Source organism: Orcinus orca, chromosome X, assembly GCF_937001465.1.
Source record: "Orcinus orca chromosome X, mOrcOrc1.1, whole genome shotgun sequence".
In the NCBI taxonomy this organism is placed as follows: domain Eukaryota; kingdom Metazoa; phylum Chordata; class Mammalia; order Artiodactyla; family Delphinidae; genus Orcinus; species Orcinus orca.
In genome coordinates, this window is record NC_064580.1 from 37,222,075 (window position 1) to 37,249,128 (window position 27,054).

General features: G+C 36.6%; 1 protein-coding gene across 8 annotated transcripts in view; it reads left to right on the forward strand.

Moving 5' to 3' along the window:
• USP9X (ubiquitin specific peptidase 9 X-linked) overlaps positions 1-27,054 on the forward strand; it is a 122,894-nt gene that overhangs the window by 17,107 nt on the left and 78,733 nt on the right. For all 8 annotated transcript variants that reach the window (XR_007474832.1, XM_033408540.2, XM_033408541.2 and 5 more), the window contains exons 2-7: positions 13,267-13,520; positions 17,813-17,958; positions 20,153-20,232; positions 22,315-22,427; positions 23,940-24,158; positions 26,719-26,834. Coding sequence is in view for 7 of the 8 variants with exons in the window: in XM_033408540.2 (XP_033264431.1) it covers positions 13,425-13,520; positions 17,813-17,958; positions 20,153-20,232; positions 22,315-22,427; positions 23,940-24,158; positions 26,719-26,834 (770 nt within the window). In the remaining variant the exon portion in view is untranslated. The remainder of the gene's footprint in view (positions 1-13,266; positions 13,521-17,812; positions 17,959-20,152; positions 20,233-22,314; positions 22,428-23,939; positions 24,159-26,718; positions 26,835-27,054) is intronic.

Below are 27,054 nucleotides of genomic sequence, written 5' to 3' on the forward strand. Positions count from 1 at the left end.
GAAGCCCCTAGGCCAAATTTTCTTTGTTAAAATTTTACACTTAGGGACTTCCCTGGAGGTCCAGTGGTTAAGACTCCTTGCTTCCACTCCAGGGGACACGGGTTCAGTCCCTGGTCAGGGAACTAAGGTCTAAGATCCCACATGCAGTGCGGCACCCCCCTCCCCCCAAAAAAATAATTACAATACCAGAGGTGGGAGAACCAAGGTTATGGATGCCACCCAGTTATGCATACCATCAACCTTACTTGGTAATTGGTGCTGGTCTTCTGTTATTTTGAACTACTGTCACATTGACTGCATTAGGCTATTCCATACTGTTTCTTATGCCTTTTTTGCTCCATCCCTACACACATTTACTTGGCGTACTACTCATCTTTATTCTGTAAGATGCGGCTCAGATATCGTTCTTCTAAGAAGCTTTTGTAGATATTCTCTACTCTCAACTAATTTATTTTCCCACCTTCCCAAACTTTTTATTAAGGAAAAATCAAACATACATAGATGTAGATAAACTCCCATCAACTGGCTTCAATTCATGGCTTTTCTTTTTATGTACCCCCTCCATTTTGAAGCAAATCCCAGGCAGGATTTCATCTTAAATATTTTAATATATTCCAGTTTAATTTAGATGTTTTTCCTTGGTGCTCACATTGCCCTTCTGTGTTGTAAATTATAGGTTTTTAATTTAGTTCTTAGATATTCTTGTATTCTACTTTGTAAACCTCTCGTAGCAATAGCTAATACTCAGTGCCTATATATATTATATATGCATAAATTCTTTATGTTCTTACAGCAGTCTTGAAAAGGTAGCTGCTATTTTCCTCATTTTATATTTAAGGAAAACAAGATATAGATGTTAAGGAACTTGTCCAGCTTGGACACCTAGTAAGTGGCAGAACAGGAATTCAGACTGAGGCAGTTTATCTTCATTCTGTACTCTTATTAACCACTACCCTGTATAATGTCTGAGTAAATGAGTTCTGTTAGTATTTTCCCCTTGTTATTAATTCGGCCTTCTTTTGCCTTGCAGTTGCCAACAGCACATAGACATTAACTGCTTTTTCATAAAACATAGCTAAAGGGACCTTAGCATGCAGCTCTCCCATTTTAAAAACAAGGTTCCCTTGCCTTTAGCACTTCTGCTTCTCATTTCGTTTGTGATCTGTCAAAAATACTGCTGACGTCTGGCCTCTTTTTTTTTAGTAGTGTCTCAATATACTAAGGGGGGTGCCATAATTGAATTAGAATGTTTTAGTTTTATATTTTGTATACCACATTTTAAAAAAACAGTTTATTTCCTTTCCCTCCCTCCCCCCTCCCCCCTCCCCCCCTCCCCCCCCTCCCCCCTCCCTCCCCCCCTCCCTCCCCCCCTCCCTCCCCCCCTCCCTCCCCCCCTCCAGTCTTCGTTGCTGCGCCGGCTTTCTCTAGTTGCAGCTTTCTCTAGTTGCGTTAGTGAGTGGGAGCTACTTTTCGTTGTGAGGGGCTTAGTTGCTCCACAGCATGTGGGATCTTCCCGGACCAGGGCTCGAACGCGTGTCCCCTGCTTTGGCAGGCGGTTTCTTAACCACTGTGCCACCAGGGAAGTCCCTATAATACCACATTCAAAGTTTTTAATGTTTTCATTTTCAGTAACTTCATATAGCTTTCACTTTTGATTTGAGCATCAGCCTTCATGGTATACTGTAGTGTTATTTTGAACCTTTAGGATTAATTGTACACAGACATACAGAGTTGGAAGGATAGCTCTTTTTCATACATCTCTCTTAATGGAGTCTACATATATAAAATCATATTGCAGAATAATGTAAATGTCCAACTAATGAATGCCTAAATAAAATGTGTACCATTCAATGGAATATTTTTCAACTATAAAGAGAAATGAAGTGTACTGATACATGGTACAATTTGGATGAGCCTTGAAGATAGTCATGCTAAGTGAAAGAAGACAGTCATAAAAGACTCCATGTTGTATGATACCATTTATATGAAGTGTTCAGAATAGGCAAATCTATAAAGACAAAAAGTAGATTAGCTTGGGGCTGGGGGTGAGGGAGGAGGGAAGGGGGAATGATTGCTGCTAATAGGTATGCGGTTTCTTTTCTTTTTTTTTTTTTTTTTTGCGGTACGCGGGCCTCTCACTGTTGTGGCCTCTCCGGTTGCGGAGCACAGGCTCCGGACGCGCAGGCTCAGCGGCCATGGCTCACAGGCCCAGCCGCTCCGCGGCATGTGGGATCTTCCCGGACCAGGGCATGAACCTGTGTCCCCTGCATCGGCAGGCGGACTTTCAACCACTGTGCTACCATGGGGTTTCTTTTTGGGGTGATGAAAATATTCTAAAATTGATTGTGGTGATATCTGTACCACTCTGAATAAACTAAAAGCAGTTGAATGGTACACTTAGAGTGTTTTATATATGTGAATTATATTTCAAGACTTATTTTAAAACTATAATATGTAACTTCAAACATAGTTTAAAAACTATAATATGTAACTTCAAACATTCCTTCAACGACTAGAAGGACTTTCAAATTCTTGGTTTCCTTTTCAAATTCTTTACATTTGTGATTCAATCTCATTGTGGAAGTTTCAGGCAAAAAGAGTACCTACTGGATGCACATGGAAAATGGTAATTATCAATAATGTGTCTGCCTTGCTTAAAATATTGACTAAATGAAATGAAGTCTCTCTTTTCAATGTGTTGGATCAGCATTTCATGATTGGATTAGTTAACTTCTAAAAGTGTTAACTAACTTTGATAAAGATTGGTAAGAGCTATTAATAAATAACTGAGTTTATCTTAATCTGTCCTTTAACAAAGAGTAGACTGATAAGTAGGCATACCTTCTGTGACATTTGGTATGTGACTGTGTCTAATATTTTAAGTCAGTGTTGCTCGATTTTATGAGTAGGTTGCTTTGTTTAGGGACTAGAATTTATTGAGACCTTGCACCCTTTGTAAAGATTTAGTAAATAAAGGAATATTTAAGTAAAAGTATATCTTTTCTTGAAAAGTGACCTGGGTGTGTGTACACTATAAATCTCAGTATTTTGAAGCATTGTAATTTAGAAAGTGGTGAATATTAACTTTTGTTTCTGTGGGCAGAACTATAAGCTATAGGTATCAGTGACAAGGGAAATAGACTTTAGACTCAGTAAAAGACCTTCTTGCTGATAGCAATGAGCTTCACAGTGTTGCAACCAAAAACCTTTAAAGGGAAGATTTAAATGTAGAATTTCCTATAATTGGAGCAGTTAATTTCCAAATCTTAATAGTCTTTGAACACCTCTCCCTGATTGCCTGCAAGATTCTAGCCTTCAAAGTATCTCTTTGGTGCCCTTTTTGTGCTCAAGTTAGAACAAGTATTTTCTTTTTAAAACAAGTCTTTTCAATTTTATGATATTCTTAAACGTTAGTACATGTGCTTTTGAGTACCTGGATGATTGTCTCATAATCAGGAACCGCCACACCATTTCAACCACTGATGTTAGCTTTGTGTTTTTAACACGTTGATGCTCAGTTGTACAATTTAATTTGTCAAATGAGAGCAAAAGAAGCAGACTTAACACAAAAATGATGTGTTGGTGTGAAGGAAAAATGATGTCATGGCAAACCACGTGTACAGAGTGATGTAGTAATTCAAGTAGGAAAGCTGTGTTTCCCACATGGTACATGATAGTAGTAGGTTAGCTGTGCAAAACTCAAAGGAACCTATGCCTTAGCAGTCAGCAGTATGCTGCCATCTGTCACATATTATTAATATTAATAGTTCTGTTTGTATTTAGTTTGCAAATTTGTAGAAGAGCAATAAGCATAAGGAGTTGAATTCTGATTTCATTTATGCACATATTTAAGCAGCATTAAAATAGAAAGTAATTTAAGTTTTTAAAATGCTGTTAAGGTAGAACCAGGTTTGGCAAACTTGAGCCAGCTTAGTATACTGTTGATAGAAACCTGGTGCTTGGAGTCAGATGACTGGAACCAGGACTCCAATTCCATATTTACCAGGTTATTTCCCTATTTATTGAATGAAAAATATACTTATATTTCTACCTAAAAGGGTGGTTCATTTGTCCATTCTTTTACTCAACAGATAATTAGTTTACTTACTGTGTAGCACTGCATAATTTTGATGTCTCTTTGTTACTGGTTTATTTTTTAAATTAATTAATTTTTGGCTGCGTTGGGTCTTCGTTGCTGTGTGCGGGCTTTCTCTAGTTGCGGCGAGCGGGGGCTACTCTTTGTTGCGGTGCGCGGGCTTCTCATTGCTGTGGCTTCTCTTGTTGCGGAGCACGGGCTCTAGGCACACGGGCTTCAGTAGTTGTGGCTCTCGGGCTCTAGAGCGCGGGCTCAATAATTGTGGTGCACGGGCTTATTAGTTGCTCCACGGCATGTGGGATATTCCTGGAGCAGGGCTCGAACCCGTGTCCCCTGCATTGGCAGGCGGATTCTTAACCACTGCGCCACCAGGGAAGTCCCTACTGGTTTCTTTAGTCTTCCTATTGTCACGTTTTCTTTAGAGCCAGCACAAATTCTGATACGAACGCTGTGCTGTGAATTGTCTTACAGATGGTAAGATTTGAGTTGAAACTTTTTAAAAAGTAGGGCAAACTTTTGAGATATGGTAGGATTCTGTGTTAATGTAACAGAATAATAAAAGCAGCTATGTTAATATAACTGTTGAGGCTGTTCATTCATTTTAAAGTTCAACCTGTGCAAGTATAATATGTATGTCAGGAGCATAGAATCCTGGTAGTTTATAATTGGGAGAATACTTTTCCTCTGGACTGATTTGGAGATCATAGGGCGCCTGGGAATAAGAATTGTTGAGCGTACATAGTAATCTAATTAGCATTTCAAGGGAGAAAAAACCAGCACTTGTTAGAATATCTATTATTTGTTGTGTGCCTTCTGTGTACATGGCACTTCACATACATTCTTCCATTGAAGCTTCCCAGCAATCTCTGAAGGTATTAGCCACCTTGAAAGAGAGAAGAAGATACTTGGAGATTAAATATGATCTGTTATAGGTATATCTGTTATATTTCAATGGCTGAAAAGCCTCATGTTCTGCAAAAATCATGCACCAAAAAGTAACAGGGCTTATGGGGGAAACAGGATTGAGAGCAAACTGATCACTCAGAAGCTATGTAACTTTGTAATTAGAGCACTAACAAAAACAATAAGAATTTCAATAAAATAAACAGCACAGTTTAAAAGATCCTAAACTCCTGACAAACTATGGTAAATGTAGGACTTTTTTTTTTTTCTTCTTTTTTAAGGTAACCTAATAGAACCCTTCCATATAGGGAATGGTTGAGGTTACTGAGTTAGGGACACGAGGCTGAAATAAAATTCAAATGCACGAAGGTCAGGAGGAACAGTATACATACTTACAAGACAGAGCATTCGGCCAGACTGAGCCAAGAAAAATGTAGGGTGATGGCTATCTGGTCCAGACCTTTATCCCCAACACTCATGCTGCATTCAGCTGCTGTTACTTGGTACAAAACATTCATGTGTTGAGGGGGAAATTGCTTATGAAGTAACATGATTTGCAGGTGTGTTTACTGGCCAGTGAGCTAGCCATTTTTTTGTTTGTTTGCCAGTGAGCTAAATACCATTACAAAACTACAGGTATACCTTACTTTATCACGTTTCGCTTAATGCTCTTGGCAGATAATGTGTTTTTTGCAAATTGGAGGTTTGTGGACACCTTGCATCGAGCAAGTCTGTTGCCATTTTTCCAACATCATTTGCTCACTTTGTGTCTCTGCCACACTTTGGTAATTCTCACAATATTTGAAGCTTTTTCATTATTATATTTGTTACGGTCATCTGTGATCAGTGATCTTTGTTACTGTTGCGAGAAGATTATGACTTGCTGAAGGCTAAGGTGATGGTTAGCATTTTTAGAAATAAAGTATTTTTAAATTAAGGTATGTACATTGTGTTTTTAGACACGATGCTGTTGCGCACTTAATAGACTACAGTATACTATAAACATAATTTTTATGTGTACTGGGAAACCAAAAACTTCGTGTGACTCGCTTTGTGATATTTGCTTTATTGTGGTGGTCTGGAACTGAACCCACGGTATCTCCAAGGTATGCCTGTACATGTTTTGTAGCAGAACAGACTTCATATTTACCAAGTCTTTTTTCACTCCAAAACCCTCACACGTGTTCCATCCTCAGTACTAAATTACAAATAGTTGTCTTTAAAGTGTCTCCCCTCCAGTGGAATGTTATTTGAGAGGAAAGAGAACTAATACTTAACTGGACAGCTCTGTCTGACATTTAAAGATAATCATTACCTCATTTAATCAACAACCATAGCCTTGTATCCTCAGGTGAGGAGACTAAGTCCCAAAGAGGTTTGGGAACTTTGCCTAAGGTCACACAGTTAAGTTCTAGAGTAGAAATTTAAGTTCATATATTTCTGGTTAGAAAATTGGTTTTGTGTACCACACTGCTTCTGGCAAAATAAGTTTGAGATCTTTAACAAGAGTGGTTGACTAACACACTTAATAGGATTGATGAAGTACCTCTGTTTCTCCCCTCTATGGTCTCTCTTCCTATAGCACTGAAATAGAAAGAGCAATGTAGCATAGCAAGGGGATAAGCAGAACGGTTGGTACCAAGGTATCTAGATTTGAAATTTGATTTGCTAGCTTTGTCCCCTATTAGTTACTTCATTTTAGTCAGATTATCTTTATGTACCTCAGTTTTTTGTCTGTAAAATGGTAATAATGAGTACTTACCTTTTGAGATTGAGTATTAAGTGAGTTAATAGATGAAAACTTTTAAATGGTACCTGGCACATGGTGACTGCTCAATAGATGTTAACTGTTTGTCACTCCTAATTGCTTCTCTCATTTCCTTTTTGGTTCGTTCTTTTTCTACTGTAATTCTATACCGTTTTCCCTCATTTCTCTCTTCCCTTCCCCATCTCTTCATATCATTGATTTGAAATAGATTAAATGTAGTTTGTACTTATGACTATTGATGTTTCCATCACTTTCTAAGTTTTCATTGATGTTTTGGGTGAATATGTTTGGATGCCTGTTGTTTGTAGGGCTGGACAGTTTTTAAAAATAGTGATTGTGAGGACTTGTTTTGTTTCTTAAGGTAAGTGCTGTGAAGCTATTTTAGTCTGAACTTTTTATGTGCCGAAGTTTTTAACATTAAGCAAGAAAAGAAATAGTGTTACGATATATTTCAGTGACAACATCTTACCTTAGTTTTTTTTTGTTTTTGCTTTTGTTTTTTTGCGGTACGCGGGCCTCTCAGTGTTGTGGCCTTTCCCGTTGCGGAGCACAGACTCCGGATGCGCAGGCTCAGTGGCCATGGCTCACGGGCCCAGCCGCTCCACAGCACGTGGGATCTTCCCAGACCGGGGCACGAACCCGTGTCCCCTGCATCGGCAGGCGGACTCTCAACCACTGCCCCACCAGGGAAGCCCCCCTTAGTTTTATCTTTAAGGAGAATTCAGAATTTTTATTATTTGTAGATGGCAGGATTTTATACCAGGAAAATCAACTGAGGAGCTAGTAAGTGATTTAAATGATTACCATGGCAAAATATATCTATTTAATTTTCACATGCTTGTGAAATTTCCTTTGGATGAATTCTAATTTCATTCCACTGTGTTCAGAGAATATACTTAACTTTCAATCCTTTAAGTTTATTTAGACTTAATTTGCAGCCTAGCATATGGTCAGTCCTGGAGGATGTTCATGTGTACTCAAGAAGACTGTATATTCTTGCTGTTGGATAGAGTGTTCTATAGATGTCTGTATGATCTAGTTGGTGTATAGTTGTTAAAGTTTTCTGTTTACTTGGTGATCTTCTGCTTAGTTTTATCCATTATTGAAAGTGGGGAGTTGAAGTCTTCTCTTTTTTTTGGCCCGCACCGTGCAGCCTGTGGGATCTCAGTTCCCCAACCAGGGATCAAACCCGTGCCCCCTGCAGTGGGAGTGCAGTGTCTTAACCACTGGACTGCCAGGGAAGGCCCTGAAATCTTTTAACTATTATTGTTGGATTGTCTGTTTCTCGCTCCTCTGTCATTTTTTGCTTCATATGTTTTGAGGCTCTGTTAGGTTGTGTGTGTGTGTATATATATATATATAAAATTGTCATATTTTCTTCATGAATGGACCCTTTTATTATTGTAAAATGTTCCTCTTTACCTTTAGTAATATTTTTTTGTCTTACAGTCTTTTTTTTCTGATAAACATATAGCCACTCCAGCTTTCTTATGGTTGCTGTTTTGCATGATGGATATTTTTCCATCCTTTTACTTTCAACCAGTTTATATCCTTGAATCCAAAATCTGTCTCCAGTTGACAGCATGTGGTTGGATCTTTCTTTTTTTCTTTTTCTTTTTTAAAAAAAATTTATTTATTTCGGCTACACTGGGTCTTAGTTGTGGCACGTGGGATCTTCATTGTGACATGTGAGATCTTCTTTTAGTTGTGGCATGTGGACTCTTAGTTGTGGCATGCATGTGGGATCTAGTTCCCCCACCAGGGGTTGAACCCAGGCCCCCCCTGGATTGGGAATGCAGAGTCTTACCCACTAGACCACCAGGGAAGTCCCTGGATCTTTCTTTTTAAATCCAGTCTATCTCTGTGTTTTGATTGGATTTTATGAACCATTCACGTTTAATGTCATTATTGATATAGGTGGATTTACATTTGCCATTTTACTTTGTTTTCTATATCTCATGGCTTTTTTCTTCCTTTCTTCTTCCGTTACTGATTTCTTTTGCCTTAAGTGAATGTTTTCTAATGTATTTTAATTCCTTTTAATCATTTTTTCCACTGTGTTTTTTGTTAATATTCTTTTAACAGATTTATTGAGACATTCACATACCATACAATTCATCCATTTAAAGTGTACAATTCAATGTTTTTGTCCTATCAATAATTTTTTTAAATTGTGTTGAAATACATATATATCACAAAACTTGCTACTTTAACCATTTTAAGTGTACAATTTAGTGGCATTATTTGCATTCACAGTGTTGTACAACCATCACAACTATTTCCAAAACTTGTTCATCACCCCAAGCAGAAATTTTGTAACTGTTATCCAGTAGTTCTTCATCTTCCTTTTCCCCCAGCCCCTGGTAACCTCTACTTTCTGTCTATGAATTTGCCTATTCTGGATATTCATATAAGTGGAACCATACAGTATTTGTCCTTTTGTATCTGGTTTAATTCACTTAGCATGGTGTTTTCAAGGCTTATCCATGTTGTAGCATGTATCAGAACTGTATTTCTTTTATGACTGAAAAATATTCTTTTGTATGGATACACCACATTTTGTTCATTCATTGGTTGATGGACATTTGGGTTGTTTGCACATTTTGGCTAGTATGATTAATGCTGCTATAAACATTTGTGTACATGTTTTTGGTGTGGACGTATGTGATTTCTCTTGAATATATACATAGGAGTGGAATGACTGGGTCATTTGTTAATTCTATGTTTAACTTTTTGAGAAATTGCCAAACTGTTTTTCAAAGGTGCTGTACCATTTTGCATTCTTGCTAACAGTGTATGAAGGTCCCACTTTCTCCACATCCTCGCCAACACTTGTTATCTGTTCTCCCCCTTTTTGGGTGGTAAAATGTACATAATGTAAAATTTATCAGTTTAACTTCTGTTTTTGTTTTTTGGCTGCACTGTGCAGCACGTGGGATCTTAGTTCCCCAGCAAGGGATTGAACCCGTGCCCCCTGCATTGGGAGCTTGGAGGCTTAACCACTGGACTGCCAGGGAAGTCCCCTCATGGCATTTTTGTGGGTAGCATTGTTTCAGTTTTAAAGACCTGGAAAATTAGAGTAGTTGTTACTGGCCTTTAAGATAGGGCAGCTTGTAAGTGGCAGAGGTGAGATTTTGAACAAGAGTTATGTTTGAATCCAGAAGTTATTTTTACTTGCTCCATTCCTCTGTCTTGCTCTTAATCTCTCAGCCTAGCACATTAAGGAAAAAGTATCCAATTCTTATGTGATGGTAGAGAGATGACTGTTAAAAACAGCAGAATAGAGCAGAGTATGCTATCCTGAGACCTGCTGTACCTTCCCAGCAGCGTTGGAAATCTAGAAATATGGGGAACTTAGAGGTAGAAGAAACTGAGAAACCAAGAGACAGAAAGGTGAGAGTATATAAGGGATATGGATGGCAAGCAGCTTGAGGCTTTGCCAGTGGAATACTTTGCAAGAAGCAGAAGGTGATTTAGTTCTGTGGTCTGAGAAAGGTATTTTGTTTGGGGAGAGGTTTCATTCAGACTGCCACCTTTTCCATTTACTTTAATGTTATTTTGTTGAAAGGGACAGTCCCTTAGTTATCCACAGAATGCTTTTGTCTAGAATAATTTGTCCTCTGACTTTTGCCAGATATTTTTGATTTGTCTATGGATGGAGAGTTATTGGGATGCATATAGATGGAACAATGTTGAGCATAAACAAAACAACATGAGAATATAATTTTAAGATGTTTTAACTCAAATAATCTAATGTTAAAGAGTGCAAAGCAAGAGAGCAGTTAGTGCCGTGTGTGTGTGTATGTATGTTTTTTATTGTGGGAAAAATATATAAACAATTTTCAATTTTAACCATTATTAGGTATAGTTCGGTGGCATTAAGTGCATTAACATTGTGCAACCATCACCACCATCCATCTCCAGAACTTTTCATCTTCCCAAACTGCAACTCTGTACCCATTAAACAATAATTCCCCATTTCCTTCTCTTCCCAACCCCTGGTAACCACCCTTCTACTTTCCTTCTCTGACTGTAGGTACCTCATATAAATGGAGTCATGGAATATTTGCCCCTTTGTGACTGGTTTATTTCACTTAGCATTACATCCTCAAGGTTCATCCAAGTCAGAATTTCCTTCCTTTTTAACACTAAATACTATTACATTGTATGTATATACCAAATGTTGTTTATCCATTCATCCTTGGGTTGCTTCCCGGAAATAATTTTTGAAGAGCGATAGGATTGGTTTAGTGGACAAAGTAATAGAATTAATTTTTTAGACTTGCTTTCTATCTGTGCTTTGGTCAAGTCACCTCTTAGAGCTGTGGTTTTCTAATTTATAGGAAAATGCCACATTCTATGTAAAGTGTAAGGATTTACCTTAAAAACACCACTTTAATTTTGGTGTGCCTCAGGGTTTCGTCCCCCCTCCCCAACTTGCCCAACACTTGAGAATATATTATGCTATTTCTTCCCACCCCCCAAGATTGTGACCCCCTCACTTTCAGAAGGAGGTGTGTATTCGGGGGGCTCCCAGATGATGCTAATGAATCCGTCTCCCACTCTTGTGAACATTAACGTTCTGTTCAAGACCCCCAAGTTCTCCTTCAATTCCTGACTTACAGAGTCAGTCGTCTAGTGGAGGTTTTCACCTCTGTTTCAGTGTTGAAAATTGTATTTGTCACTGACATCACTACTACCTACTATTCTCTACCCTCCCCTTTGAAAAGAAGTAGAAAGGAAAGGAAACTTGAGTCCAGGATTGTATAAGCCAAGAAAGCTCAGAGCTTCAAGAAGGGAGGTGGGGGTAGTGGCAGCCAGTTGTGGCTAACCCTAAGAAGAGGGCAAACAGGGTGAACGGCAAGGGGCAGTCATTTGATTATCAGTTAATTGTCAATTAGTAGAGCATTGATGATCTGTGAAGCAGACCTCCCCCACCCCCAAATGTACATATTTACAAAGCTTTGCATGTAATTTTAGGGGAGTTAATCCTCAAACCCATCCATAGACCTCAGTTAAGACCCAGTGGCTTAAAACAGTTTTGATAGTTTAGATACAGCTAGATGATGAGAGAGTGGAAGGAGTGAAAGGGAAGGGAGAAGCAGAGGCATTCTTTTTAAGATTTGGGGGGAAAGGGAAGGACAGAGGTTGGTGATTTTTCATTTCAGTAACAAAGATTCAAGCATATTTATAGGCTAAGAACAAGGTTTCCAGGAGAAGATTGAGGGAGCATCATTCATTGGGGATCATGAGCAGTGGGATCAAAAGAAAGAGATTGGAGCAAATTTGAAGTAGAGAGAATGAAGTTGAATTGGTTAGCTGATATTTTGAGTGGTAAGAAAAAAAAAATTTAAACAATTTGCCAGCCAACCCAAAGTGGCTGAAGATTTTGATAGGTGGGTTTTTCTGGGTTTTAAAATTGTCTACTTCACATAAAATTTTTTGTTAGTGTATGTGGGTTGTATAAAAATGGAAAACAAAAGTGAAAGCGAGGGTGTTCAACCATGTTATCTTTTAATTGTTTTTCCACTTTATGTATTAAAGATTTTTCTGTTTTTAGCCTCCCCAGTACCCGATGTTATCAGTCTTAAGCTTTTTATTATGCCAATTTGATAAGTGAAACAAAATCTTGTTAGAACACCATCTCTGGGTTAAGTGATTATATTTAAGCTTGAAGTAAATACCATGGACTAAATGGAAGTGTGGTTGCCTTATAACCAAAGATCTATAAATCAGTCAGCTGAGGTTCTCAATCTCGTGGTACATTAGAATCAGTCATGGGGGAGATTTTTTGAAAAGTACTGATGCCTAGGCTTAACTCCCGAATATTGTAATTTATTCAATCTGGAGAGGGGTTTGGATGTCAGTGTTTTTAAAAGCACTTTGGATGATTTTACTACACAGCTAAGAATATAGAATTGAGGGTTTGGTGGTATTCCTCTATATACCTTTGCTAGATTTCTGCAAAGAGGAATTCCATTGTTAAACAGTTTGGGTCTGTAGCCCTGTCATGGCTCTGGGAGTGCCTGTGGCCAAAACCTTCCCAAAAGGGGAGAGTCAAGGTCATTTGACAAAATAGGTCGTATTGGAGGAGTAGTATACAGTTAACAATCAGATTTTATTACTTGGTTTATGTCTTAAATACATTGTAGGAATGTGTATATTCAAGGCATTGGCAAATTGAAGACAGTTTTGCCACTCCATAATTGAATTGAAATGACAACTAAGTGAATACCTTGATAATGTCTTTGGAATCCCAGGAAGAAACTGAAATATTATAAGGCTATACTTGTATGTTTTCTTGACATAACTGCTGATGTACTATTATCAGTTTATTAAGTTAAATATAGTATTGATGAAACTTTTCAGCTTTGTCCTCTCTCTCATTTATATAGCCACTTTCTCCTGACTAGAGTCACTGGTAATATTAAGTTCGAACAATTCCTTAGTTCATGTTTTTTATGTCTAAAACAATGTGCTTTTTTTCTTCTACTTGTAGGTTATGCAATGGTCTCTGCAAGATGGTTTATTCTTGAATTGGAGCTTTTTAAGACTGACAAATGCTGGTACTTCATCTTCTATAAGTGGACTATAATTTCTTTTTTCAAGACAACTACATAAGCAGACAAAATTGCAAAGATCTGCCCTGTGTCGAGTATGACAGCCACGACTCGTGGCTCTCCAGTAGGAGGGAATGACAGCCAGGGCCAGGCTCCTGATGGACAGTCTCAGCCCCCCCTCCAACAGAATCAGGTAGGATGTTTAAGATACTAGTTAAAGCTACATTGGTGTGTCTATTATGGGATATTAAATAATGGAGCATGTTCTGAATAATTTGTGAAGTAACCATAAAATTGTTATTTTAAGAAATATAAACATAGGTCTTACATAGTAACAAGAAACTCAAGGGCTATAGATGGTGATGCTTGGGTATGCAGGTCTCCCCCCCCCCCCCCCGCTTTTTTTTTTCCTGGTGTCTTACACTATCAGTAATCATTAAAATCAAGTATTTAAGCTCTGTGTCAGTTCCAGAGCAAAGCATTAAATCATTTGATGTAGCCTATGGTTAGAGTATGGACTCAAGTCATATTGCTTGTGTTCAAATTTTAGCTTTGCACCATGCTAGCTTTATGACTTTGGGTAAATTATATGACCTTTACACCTCAGTTTTTTAGCTATAAAATAAGGATAATAATAGTATAACTACTTCATAGGATCATTAAGAGGATCAAATGAAATAATGTTTGCAAAGAGCTTAAAATAGATTTTGGTATCTAGATTTTTATGCTGGCCTCAAAATTCATAATATTCTTTCTTCTTCTATTCTCTGGATGAATTTGTATAAGACTTCAGTTATTTCTTCATTAATTATTTAGATTTTACTGGTGAAACCATCTGGCCTGGGGCTTTATTTGTGGAACGGTTGTAATTGCAGATCCAACTTTTTTTTTTTAAATAGGGGAATTTTCTGATTTTTTTGTTTTTCTGGTGGATTTTGGTAATGTGTTTTTCAAGGAATTTGTCCACTTCATCTAGATTGTCAAATTATTGGAGTAAAACTTTATAATATCCTTTTTTTATTATCTTTTTAATGTCTTAGGGCCTGTGGTAGCATCTCCTTTTTCATCTCTGATACTGCTAATTTGTGTTCTCTCTCCTGATTACTCTTTCCTGAAGGATTTATCAATTGCATCAAACCTTCCCCCAAACTAATTTTTGGCTTTAACTCTCTTCGCCCTTCCCACTTACATGCCTTTGTGTGTGTGTGTGTGTGGTACGCGGGCCTCTCACTGTTGTGGCGTCTCCCATTGCGGAGCACAGGCTCCGGACGCGCAGGCTCAGCAGCCATGGCTCACGGGCCCAGCCGCTCCGCGGCATGTGGGATCTTCCCGGACCGGGGCACGAACCCGTGTCCCCTGCATCAGCAGGCGGACTCTCAACCGCTGCGCCGCCAGGGAAGCCCCCACTTACATGCTTTTAACTCTTATTTCTTGTTCCCTTAACTTCTTTTGGGTTTGGATTGTTGCTGTTTTTTTCATTTCTTGAAATGTAAGTTTAGATAATTAATTTTCAGCCTTCTATTGTATGTAATTTTATACTGGGACATATTAAACCACATAAGACAAACATTAAAACTTGTGATATGCGGCTCAAACAGCACTTAGAGGTGAATTTGTAGCTGAGGTGCATGCATGTGAATCACAGACTTGCTGCTTACAGTTGGTACATGTTTGTGTAGAATTCTGTATGGATAAGTTTTTAGGCAAAAGTACTGTTATTGTAGAGTACTTACATTTGTCATTTGTGGTTAAGTTCTTATTGTCCGGCTATTATAGATTACGTATTCTCTCTATTACAGGTATGATAGGAAAGAGCTGCGTGTGTGTGTGCGCGCGCGTGCGCTGGTGCACTTTCCCTCCCTCCGCCCTTCCCCCCTTTCATCCTCTCCCTCTGCCATTTTAGAGAAGTGAGCAAGTCAGGTTTTAATGTTTTTTTTTCCCAAATAAATGTCAACTTTATTCCTTTTCCTCTCCAGTTCCCACTTTTGGGACATGTAATACTTAAGTATATGGCCACGAGTCTTGGACAGAGTTGTTAAGTCTTTCCTGTGTCATAAATTTGTTAGCCAGTACTCATGTTTCTTTAAACATAGTCTAAAGTTTGTGTTGGATGCCAGAGATTTATATTTTTAAACCAGGAGCTTGTAGCTTGAGTTCCAGTATCTTGCTCTCTTCTGTTTCATACCTGCATCTTGCATGGACTTTTAACATCTTCTGCAGTGTTTGTGGTTTGCATGGCTTTAGACAGAAATTAAACCTCTAACCTTACTTTTATTTTTAAGGTGTACTTGATAATTCTAAGAGCTCTTAGGTTTGTGATACTCAGCTTAATATTATGTATCTGCATTATGTCCTCTTCCTTTAAATAGCTCTTTACATTTTTGAGGATGAATGATAATTAAAAGAAAAAAAGGAACAAACAAATTGCATTCTTTTGGTGGGGGGGGGGGCGCCACTCGGCTTGTGGGAACTTAGTTCCCCAACCAGGGAATGAACCCAGGCCCTCAGTGAGAGCACGGAGTCCTAACCACTGGACCGCCAGGGAATTCCCACAAATTGCATTCTTAACTATCTGTAGAATCCCTCTTTCACTTTCTTATTCTCTACTTTTTAATGTTAGGATTTTAGTTATTTCAGAAGATTTGACACTTACTGGACCAAGAGGAAGCAACCATAGCATTAATCACTACCCAACTTACGGCTTACTTTGAAAATGCTTTTTCATATTGGCATAAAGGGAATTTCTAAAACCAATCAGATTTTTCACTTAATCTATAATAGTTTTTAAAAGAGTGTTCCCATAGGAGAGAATTTTAGGCTCTAGTATATATAATAGTAAAGCCCAGTGATAAATGAAACAGCCTTGGCAAAGGCCCTATGGGATGAGCAATCTTGGGAGATGTTCATGGGAGGGTGCAGACTTTCTGGAATGGAATTTAGTAAAATATATGTCAGTAGCCCTAAAAGAAATAATTTATACTGTTGTTGTAGTAATTATATTTCCAGGGTTCTGTCCTAAGGAAAAATTGAAGTTCAACACAAAGATTTATATATAAAAGATTCAGTATAGTTTTGTTTTATGTTAGCAATAAAAATTGCAGAATGCTAAACGTCCCTTAATTTTGTTTAATTAATACTATGTGGCCATTAATCAGCTCTTTAAAAAAGATTGTTTATGATGGGGGAAAATACTCAAATGTTGAATGGAAAAGGACACAGACTTAAGTATAATCCCAATTTTATTGAAAATTTATACATATATATAGACAGGATTTTGGGGGGGTCACATAGAAGAAAAACTGCAAGGAAATAACTGAAAATGTCATTGGTGCTTATCTGTTGGTGTGGTATTGCGGGTATCTTAATTGTTATTTTTGTCTTTAGGATTTCTGTGAGCATGTATATAATACATATATACCAGGGGAAATGGGCCTTTTTAAAAAGTAATGAAGCAGACTTCCGAAGTTACATACTTGAAATGCAAATATTTTTATTGGGCTTCTGAAAAAACTTGAATTCTGTTCTATAGATTTTTGCCTTGAAACTAGCCCTATAGCACCTGCGTAGTGTTCGCCATCTTAAGTAAAAGTTTGCTATTTACTTGCAAATTGGCTCTATGAGTTCATATATAAACTTTGTAAGTAGAATATATTAATGGTGGTATACCCAACTGTCTTCAATACAAGTACTTATTTATGCATCTGTTCAATAAATGCTAAAATGATAGGGAAAGGGGCCTTCTTTAAAAGGGCCATCAACCTACAGTAGGTAGAAAATTCAAGAATATACGAGTAAAAGTCAGCTTAAAATTTAGATCAGTCTCAATTTGAAAGAGAAAAATACTATCTGCTTTCAAAATTAATAAGGGTCATAAAAGTTCTTTCACTTAATTGTGGAAATATTGTACACAGCTAAAGTATGGGGGGAAAAAAAGAAGCACAAAGAATGAAGAATGAAAGAATAAAATTAGCCTTATTAGTTGAAAATGGTGTGACTTATTTAGAAACCACAGTGAAGTTTTAATAATTATTTGGATAATAGTTGGAGACTAGGGGAATTGTGGAATAAAATTTATTTTTTCTCTTCAGAATGAAAAATAAATGTTATATCAGAAACTTTTTAATCTGTAAAATGTGTACAATAATTTCTATCATGAAGGGCTCATATAATGGGAAATGCAGGCGGAGAAGCAGTATACACTGTGGATAAGAACTCAAACTTTAGAATTAGACCTGGATTCAGATCCTGACCACAGAATTGGAGCTCTGTGACCTAGGGCTAATTACTTATTGTCTGAGTTTGTTTTTTTCATCTGTTAAGTGGCAGAAGAATACTTCCTTAGGCTCTTGAGGATTAAATGAAATTATTTTAAAGCATAGTAGCACAGAGACTGCCTGAAACATCATAAACTTACAATGATCATATCTTCTTTAAAAGCTTACATTATTTCCCCCTAATCTGTGTTGGTGTTTGAATTTAATTAAGACTTCATCACCTGATTCTTCCAATGAAAATTCCCCGGCAACTCCCCCAGATGAACAAGGTCAAGTTGATGCCCCACCACAGCTTGAAGATGAGGAACCTGCATTTCCACATACTGACCTGGCAAAGTTGGATGACATGATCAATAGGTGAGTTGATTTTGTTTTGCTTTTTAATGTGTGTCATACACAGGAAAAACAAAAGTATTTCAGCACAGTGATTAGTACTAAGAAAAGAGGAAGAGTGGATAGGAATATCCCAGTAACCATACTGCCTCCATAAATAGCCTTAACATCTTAGTCATTGCCAAGTACTTTGCAACCCATGGTTCTTAATGGATTTAAAAAATGAAAGGAAGTAACAGTGTCAATAAAGTGTTCCGTTTAATGATGATCACCCTAGCTGGTGTGTTACTGAAGTAGAACCGTATGTGTGATTTCCCGTTTTTTTTCTTATTAGCATGTCGGTTACTGGATGACTTTAATACTTTTTGCATGGCCCTGAGGTAAACCAGGTCATAAGAAGATTGAGTTCCTCAGAGCCTGCCCCTTTGTGAACCCTTGATTAGTTTGAGACGTTTAACCATCTCAGCTATTTGTTTCTCCTGATCTTCATCTCATGGGGGTGGTTCAGAGTATACATTTTCATACTCACAGTACAAACATTCACCCACACCCACCTCCCCGCCCCATGCTTTGATTATTTGGAGTAAGACTCTGAGAGTGTGAAAGTTTAAACTTGTGTGTATGGGAAGGAAAAGATTTAAAGAAGATAAGGGAAGAGCGTTTCAGGGAACCATCCTGCATGTCTGTGGTCTTCACCAGGCTGTGAGCTCAACAAGTGAGTCCCAGGGAGGTGTGACACATCCCTCCAACCCCCCAAAAGAAAAGTAAGGAAAATACACTTATAGGCACTTACTTGCCTTAGTAAGTTTACTTTTTAAAAATCAATTAACACCATTACATATATAATGTCAGGGGAAATAGAAACCCTTTGCATTTTTAAAAAAACATTCTGATTACATAAGTAATATAATATAAGTACATCTTGTTAAACATAGAAATATGTCAATAATGTTCTTTGTAATTTCCTCTGTAGATACACACCTCCCAACCAAAAGTTGCTACTAACAATAAGGTGTACATTCTTCCAGGTTGTCTTTGTGTTTATTATCATATGTGCTGCTTTCTGTACAAATATGGAATTCTTACTATAATATCATTTTATAACTTGTTTTCCTCACTTCATTTATTTTAAATATTTTTCCTATTAATATATATTTAACTCATTGTTTTTAAATGTATATTTGAAAGAACACATTAAATGTGATTCTTTTGACGGATGCCTGTAGTAATGGTATATAATGAATTAGTCAAACAAACAAACAGTTGTATAAAGTTGTAATGTCCCTGCCCATTCTTTGTAGCAGAGTTATCATAGCAAAAAGTTGTACTGTTACTTTTCAATTTTTGACTGGTGGTTGCTGATGATAAAGTGTACTTCTTACGCTCACTCAAGGGCAAAGTTGCATGTTAGCAAATCTGCAGGGGGAGAGAAACACAAGTGATGTTTTTTTATGTAAATAAAAACAATGAGAAAGGGTGGTATACATTGGTTTCTAATAGATTATGTGGTCATGGAGCACTTTTTATCAAAATGGGGTTTTTTGGAGCACTGGGTAAGTTGGGTGGTAGTGAGGGATGAAGGGGTAGGAAGAGGATGGACTCCCAGATGGTTGGGCCGCTGGCACTGGGAGCAGAGAAAGCACCACCTGGGCGTATGCTGCATCGTTGTTTGAGGGAGGAGGGTGCCTGTGGAGGCATAAAGACTTGGAGACCTATGTCTAACTTAACCTTCAGGAAAAGTTGAGGCAGAAATTAGTCATTTGCCACCTAGATTTTTTCTTCTTTGTGAGGAAGTGGATGGACAACTAAGAGGTTCATCATGTCTCCTTTAACCTGAATCCTGAAAGAGCACTTTCCTATGAACTCTAACAATAGGTATCCATTTAAGTGATACTTGATTATTATAGTAGTTTTATATTCTAGTGATACTTGATTATTAGTTTTATATTCTGTGTTATTAAAATAATTTTATTTTCCCTTCTCTCATTGCTATATCTTTTGTTTGACAGTTCCTTAAAAAAATTTTGTTTGTAGAGACAACAGATGATGCTTAGTCCCACAAAGCAGATGTTCTGCCAACCTTGTGGTTTTAATATTTTAGTTTCATTTTAATATTTTCATGGTGCGCTAAGTGAGTAATTGTAATTAGTAACTCATTTATAGTGCCTCGTTCAGTGTTCAACCAATAAACATCTTTTTATATTATTAAAACTCTTAGGCCTCGATGGGTGGTTCCAGTTTTGCCGAAAGGGGAATTAGAAGTGCTTTTAGAAGCTGCTATTGATCTTAGTAAAAAAGGTAAGTTTAAATGGTCTTATGCTTTCCATAATGTATGCTACTAGCTAGTAGTTTCACTTCATGCCTGAAGACTTTTTCTGTGTATTCCTAGACTAGAACATTTAACTAAGTTTTCTTGCTATGGCTTATGATTTGTCCCTAGAGCAAGGGTTCATATCCTTCGGACAGCCTTCAAGGATGTTTGTGAACTCTCTGAAGTTATACGTAAAATTTGTATATATTCATATTTAAACTGTTTAGCTTATGTGTTGATTATTCTTTAATACACAGAAACGGTTTGGATTTTCTCTAAAAGAAAAAAAGACCTGAAAGATGAGGTCCTGTGTTTTTTTTAAAAAGTAACCCAATTAAAAGGAGTCATGCTGTTATTCTTGTCTAGAAGTAAAAGCTTAATTTTGGAATTAATCATTATTTTTTTCAGTGACTAGTTTTCTTTAGGTGCAATTGAATTCTCTTAGCAAAGGGCTACTATTGTAATATCTACTCATTTTTAAGGCATTGGAGATTAAAATAAACAGCAATAACATTTCAATTTCTGAAATAGGGTAGCCAGGGATGTGTTCTAATTATCAATAGGAATCATCACAATTGAAATTAAATGTTGTAAAAATTATTGTCTTTAGTACCTTGCTTAAGTCTGTCTCATTCCACGGCAAGGGTAAAATTTCCTTTGTCTTAGAGTAATTACCCTCCTTCATTTAAGGAACGTGTCGTTACACCTTACTAATCTTAGAAAACCAATCTGATGAGCTATGAAAATGCATTATCAGATAACCATTGTTTTCACCACTCAGATTTCTTTTGTTCATTTACACATTTATTCATCAATTCAGCAAATTTTTGAAGGCTTCTGTCCTAGACATGTTTTAGGTCCTGACTGTACAGTGATAGGTAAAAACACACAATGGTATTTCATTTAATATCATTGACATTCATTGGAAATGCAATCCCCTCCTCCTCCCCATATTTCTTTGGGACCGTGGTTTATTTTAATTTTAAGCAAGGTTCAGATTTTTTAAACTACAGTACTGGGCTTAAATGTCATGTCTGTTGTACAGCCAAAATCGAATAATACTCGTATGTTCAAACTGAATGGCTTTTCATTTTGTCATCAAGAGTTAAAGGTTATTTTGTGTGTCTGGGGGCATGTAGCTCTGTTGCCTTTCTGAAATCAGGTGAAATTAAAAGAAGGATATAAAGAAGCATAGATGTTGAGCCAGTGGAAGAGACTAATACGGAAGATGATAATTTATCTTTAATCGATGAAACTCTTCTGTAGAATAGTAGAATAGTATTTGATGTCAAATGGATAATGTACAACCAAAATGAGATTTTAAAAATACTTAAGAAACGTCGTTTTTTAAAAAAAATTTATTTTATTTATTTTTGTCTGCGTTGGGTCTTCATTGCTGCACATGGGCTTTCTCTAGTTGCGGCAAGCCGGGGCTACTCTTCATTGCGGTGTGTGGGCTTCATTGGGTTGGCTCCTCTTGTTGCGGAGCACAGGCTCTAGGCGCGCGGGCTCAGTAGTTGTGGCTCACGGGCTTTAGAGCACGGGCTCAGTAGTTGTGGCGCACGAGCTTAGGTGCTCTGTGGCATGTGGGATCTTCCCGGACCAGGGCTTGTACCCGTGTCCCCAGCATTGGCAGGCAGATTCTTAACCACTGCGCCACCAGGGAAGTCCCTGAGAAACGTCATTTTAAAAATTTTAAGATTTGTTGTCAGAGAGTAAAATACTGTGAAGTATTTAAATCCCCTATCACATGGTACTCATAACCGTTTTGTATTTAAGGTCGGTCCAGTGTCATAATTTGAAATAGTTTTGATTCATCTTAATATTACTTGGATTAATGTACTCTTATACAGTTAAGTATTTTTGAAATTCATTGAAGATTATTTTTGTTTCTGAATCTGTTACCTTTTTGACCTCTTATACATAATGCTGTGAGTTTTGTTCCAAATCTAGTCGGCATTTGTTAGCTGTTACTGAATATTTTACAATTATTTTTATCTTATAATTGGACATTGTAAGACAACCAGAGAAATATTTTGTTTACATTAATTTTTCTCTCCTTTTCTTAGGCCTTGATGTTAAAAGTGAAGCATGTCAGCGATTTTTTCGCGATGGGCTAACAATATCTTTCACTAAAATCCTTACAGACGAGGCAGTGAGTGGCTGGAAGTTTGAAATTCATGTGAGTCTTTCATTTAAATTTTGAAAATCAGATTTATATAGTGATGAGTGTGTTTTCTTATAGTATATTTGGTTATATATTTGATCCATTAATTAAAGGATTTTAAAATGAGAAACTTTAAAAATTTATTAGTTATAATTTCTGTTGAAAGAAGCATGATCATTTAGAATGAGTGTGAGATTTAGAGTTAGAAAACATTGGTTTAATCTGTCTCCTTGGTTCTCAAGTGCCTTGTGACTTTTGACAAGTGACCGTATTTCACTGAAAATATGACAGTTGTGAAATGCACCACTCACTCACTTTATGTACCACTGAGGAAGGAAAACACCCAAGATGGGAAACTGTTATCTGAGACACAAAGCGTCAATGCAGAGAAATAAATTTAACATACAGAAAGAAACACCAAAGAAACCTGCACATTTCAACTTTGGCACCTGGTAGAGGGGGAAAAAATCTCTTAAAAACTTAAACCACCAGCTAGTATTCAAACAGTTTTGAAGCCTGAATTCAAATCAGAGTTGTGATACAAAAAATATCAGATGGGGAACTTAAAGTGGTCTCAGGTTGGTGGTGTCCCCAGATGACTGGCAGAAACCAAGACAAATCTCTACAAATACCTTCAGTCTAGGGAAATGCACTATACATTGATTATGTGATAGAATCAGATTCCAGAGATCTTAAAAAGTGATAAGAAATGTGCATTTTTAGATTGAAGTACCATAATTACTCCAAGTCTCTGTTCTTGTTTATAATATGGAAATATGGTTATAAATTGTGAAGCAGGGCATATTTTTATGCCCTGTGAACTATTTCTCATATAACCATAGCATAAAGATACCAACATCTTCTAATTCAACATGTAAGTTTTTAAGTATAGAATGGAAAGTTTGGGAGTGGTATCAGACTTTTGCATTGAGGCGTAGATAGCAAACCTACTCCACCTGGGATATTTGATACATTGTTTAGATTTTAGAATTGTTGCCTCTAGTCAGAAAATTGCATAGAGAAAGCAGTGGTAATTTGCATCGTCTGGGGACATAGAGCAGTGCCTGCTTCATTTTGTAAGTCATTGCAAATAGCTTTTGAAATTAGGTACTATATAAATTATAAAGTAAATGCTAATTTCTTTTTGATATATAAATTTGATCCCAATATTAGTAAAATTAAACATAACTCAAAAATGATCGGTATAGCACAATTGAGAGGTCATTATTAAGATATAATTAATCAAGGGCTTCCCTGGTGGCGCACTGGTTGAGAGTCCGCCTGCCGATGCAGGGGACACGGGTTCGTGCCCCGGTCCGGGAAGATCCCACATGCCGTGGAGCGGCTGGGCCCGTGAGCCATGGCTGCTGAGCCTGCGCGTCTGGAGCCTGTGCTCTGCAACGGGAGAGGCCACAACAGTGAGAGGCCCACGTACAAAAAAAAAAAAAAAAAAAGATAATTAATCAAGATCAGAAGATATTTCTGTTTGGGATGGTTTGATCTCATTAATTATTCTTTATATAACAGAGGTGTATTATCAACAATACTCATCGCCTGGTGGAGCTATGTGTGGCCAAGTTGTCCCAAGACTGGTTTCCACTTCTAGAACTTCTCTCCATGGCCTTAAATCCTCATTGCAAATTCCATATCTACAATGGTACACGTCCATGTGAATCCGTTTCCTCAAATGTTCAGTTGCCTGAAGATGAACTCTTTGCTCGTTCTCCAGACCCTCGATCACCAAAAGTGTGTTGGTTTGTTATTTTCAAAGTTAAATATTACAGTTGTTTTGCTCTGCTATAGAACTTTAAATGATCTGAACCTACTGTTAACATGGAGGAGGGTAATTTCACATTGCTCTTAAGGGGATTTTGCATTATTTTGTAATTTTTTTTTTTAATTTAAAAATATTTTTGACTTTCTCCATGTAGTTAGTCCCCATTGTCTTCTGCCCAGCCTCTTGGGAAATAGTCATAATTTGGGTTGGTATGAAACAGAGCATATTTTTCCTTTTAAATAAGAGTAGAGTAGGAGATTACTTCTTTGACCAACGCCTGGCTAATGTGTCATAAAACTATAGAAATTACAAATGAAAGCAAAATAGCAAAACTTACAAATATCAATGAAATATATATAGTATACATAAACGTAAAAGTTCTCCAATGTAAATTTTCTATGCCAGCATAAACAGAATGTACATTAAAAAATGCATCCCTAAGCTGTACTTCTTTTAATTAAATAATTAACCATATATAATTTTTAAACTTTAGAATTTAGGAAGACTTTTTAAATATTGATGACCTTATTTTTTAAAAAAAGGAAAATTTGAACATATATATATATATTGTTTGGTTTATTCTGTTAAAAGTGGAAGTCATCAAAACTTATTGAACTTCGAGCTGAGAGTTTCTGGTATTTCCCAAGGTTCCTATTGTTGCCACTTCAGGCTTTTTTTGTTTGAGTAAATCAAATTAATATTTAAATAATGGCAATCTCTAAAATATACCTGTATTTTTTTAAAATTTTACCTAATTTTTTGCTCTGTAGGTCAATAGTAATCTGTAAGAGTCTCAAAGAGAACAAGTTGATTTAGGATGGCTTCTGGTTGAAGACATTTTTAAATATCTTTCTTTGAAGCCTAGCTTTTCTTGAGTATTATTAATTTTTGAGTATTCCTAATTGCATAAGTGTACAATGCAGCTGAAAATATATGAGATTAGCTTTAGCCTGATTCTTTACTTTGTGCACATATATATACTGTGTTATATATACATAACTGTTGAGTATATCAGCCTAATTGTCTCATTCCAGTTACTGGAGAAATAAAAATACATTACATAATAAGTATGTACTTTCTTAGAATTGCTGAATGCTAAAAGGGACCTGGTGAATTAAATGCTCAGATTTTTAATTTTTTTTTTAAATAGCTTAATGATTTATTGCAAAATGAGCATCCATGTAACCCACTCAGGTCAAGAAATAGTACATTGTCACTCCCTGGAGGCCCCCTTCCACACTCCCTCCCAATCATTGCCCCTCTGGCCTTCCTAACATTAAGTAATGTCCTAACTAATAAAATCATTTCCTTGCTTTTCTTTATAGCTGGACTCAAGCACATGTCCATAATCCCTGTAGTTTAGTTTTGTCTATTTAAAATACCTTATGAAAATTAAATTGACATAAATTCTTTTGTATCTGACTTTATCTCAACAGATTTCATTGTAAGAATCAGAGTTTTAATTGTTTTGATTTAGCCTTTTAAGGCCAAATAAAAAGGAAAACATTATAATGAACTTACATAGAAATATATGGTAGTTGATTTATTTGAGAATTTAATTGATTTAGAGTCTCATAAAAATCATATCAAAACTACCATAGTGTCTCTTTAAAGCAGTTACCTTTTACTTAGCGTTTTCACTTTGTCCTGAACACTGCTTTTTGTTTGTTTTTGAATAGCTGTAGAAATTATTTTTGCTTAAGACTTAAGTAGAGAAGGTGCCCCCTTTTTCCCCCTCTTGTTTTTCTTCCCTCAGTGACTTGCAAAATGTGGCCTTTTAGAAGAAGGCAAGGAATTAAACGTTGTCTTAAGTACGTGACTTTTTAGATACATTTGATTCTTTTATCTGTATAAGCTTTTGATTCCTTTTTAATTTGCCTATCCCAGCTGCACTGTACTTGTGAGTTACTTGCTATCCCTTAGAGAAGAGGTTGAAAGATAATTCTTACTATTGTATTGTGGTACCTCTAAGATGAGAACTAGGTGTATTCACATGAGTCAAAACAGAGCATCAACCAGCATGTTCTAGTTAGGAACAAAAAATAGAATACCAGGGATTAGTTTTTCTTTGGCTTTAAGATTATTGTAGTTTTAGGGTGTTTGTAGTTATTCACAACTACAACAAAAAATAAATTCAAACAATATCTTAGGTTACCAAATATCTTTTTTTTTTTTTAAAGAGTCTTTTTACCCCCTTAAATTTTTTAAAATAGACCTTCAGATAATAAGGTATTCTCCTGTGGTGGAATCTCTGAGATAGAAGCGTGGCTTCTAATTCCTGTTCACCAGCTATATCGTTAACAAACAACTGTGCCCTGGTGATCTATACTACTACTTATGCTTTTCTCACAGACAGGATTACTGTGAACAATATGCAATATTCCGTGTCTTTTTTCAAAGATGGTTTTACATAATAATTTTATTGAATTTCCTGTTTCTAGTATGTTTCAATCAAGAAATTACTTCAGATAGCATTCCCCCCCGCCCAAAAGCAGGAAGTTAACTTTTTTATTAACTGTATTGTTGCAGGGTTGGCTCGTGGATCTTCTCAACAAATTCGGCACTTTAAATGGGTTTCAGATTTTGCATGATCGTTTTATTAATGGATCAGCATTAAATGTTCAAATAATTGCAGCCCTTATTAAGTAAGTTATGTTTTAAAATTAATCTTCAGTGCATTATAGAAATTGCTACTTAATTGCTTGATTAAAAATTGTTGCTTTTTTCAAATGTGGTTTCTTCTCTTTAGCTGGTAACTTGGATTTTTTATTTTTTAAAGGAAATTACTCTGGTTTTTTTTATTTTTTATTATTATTTAAAAAAAAATTTATTTGGCTGTGCCGGGTCTTTGTTGCGGCACGCGGG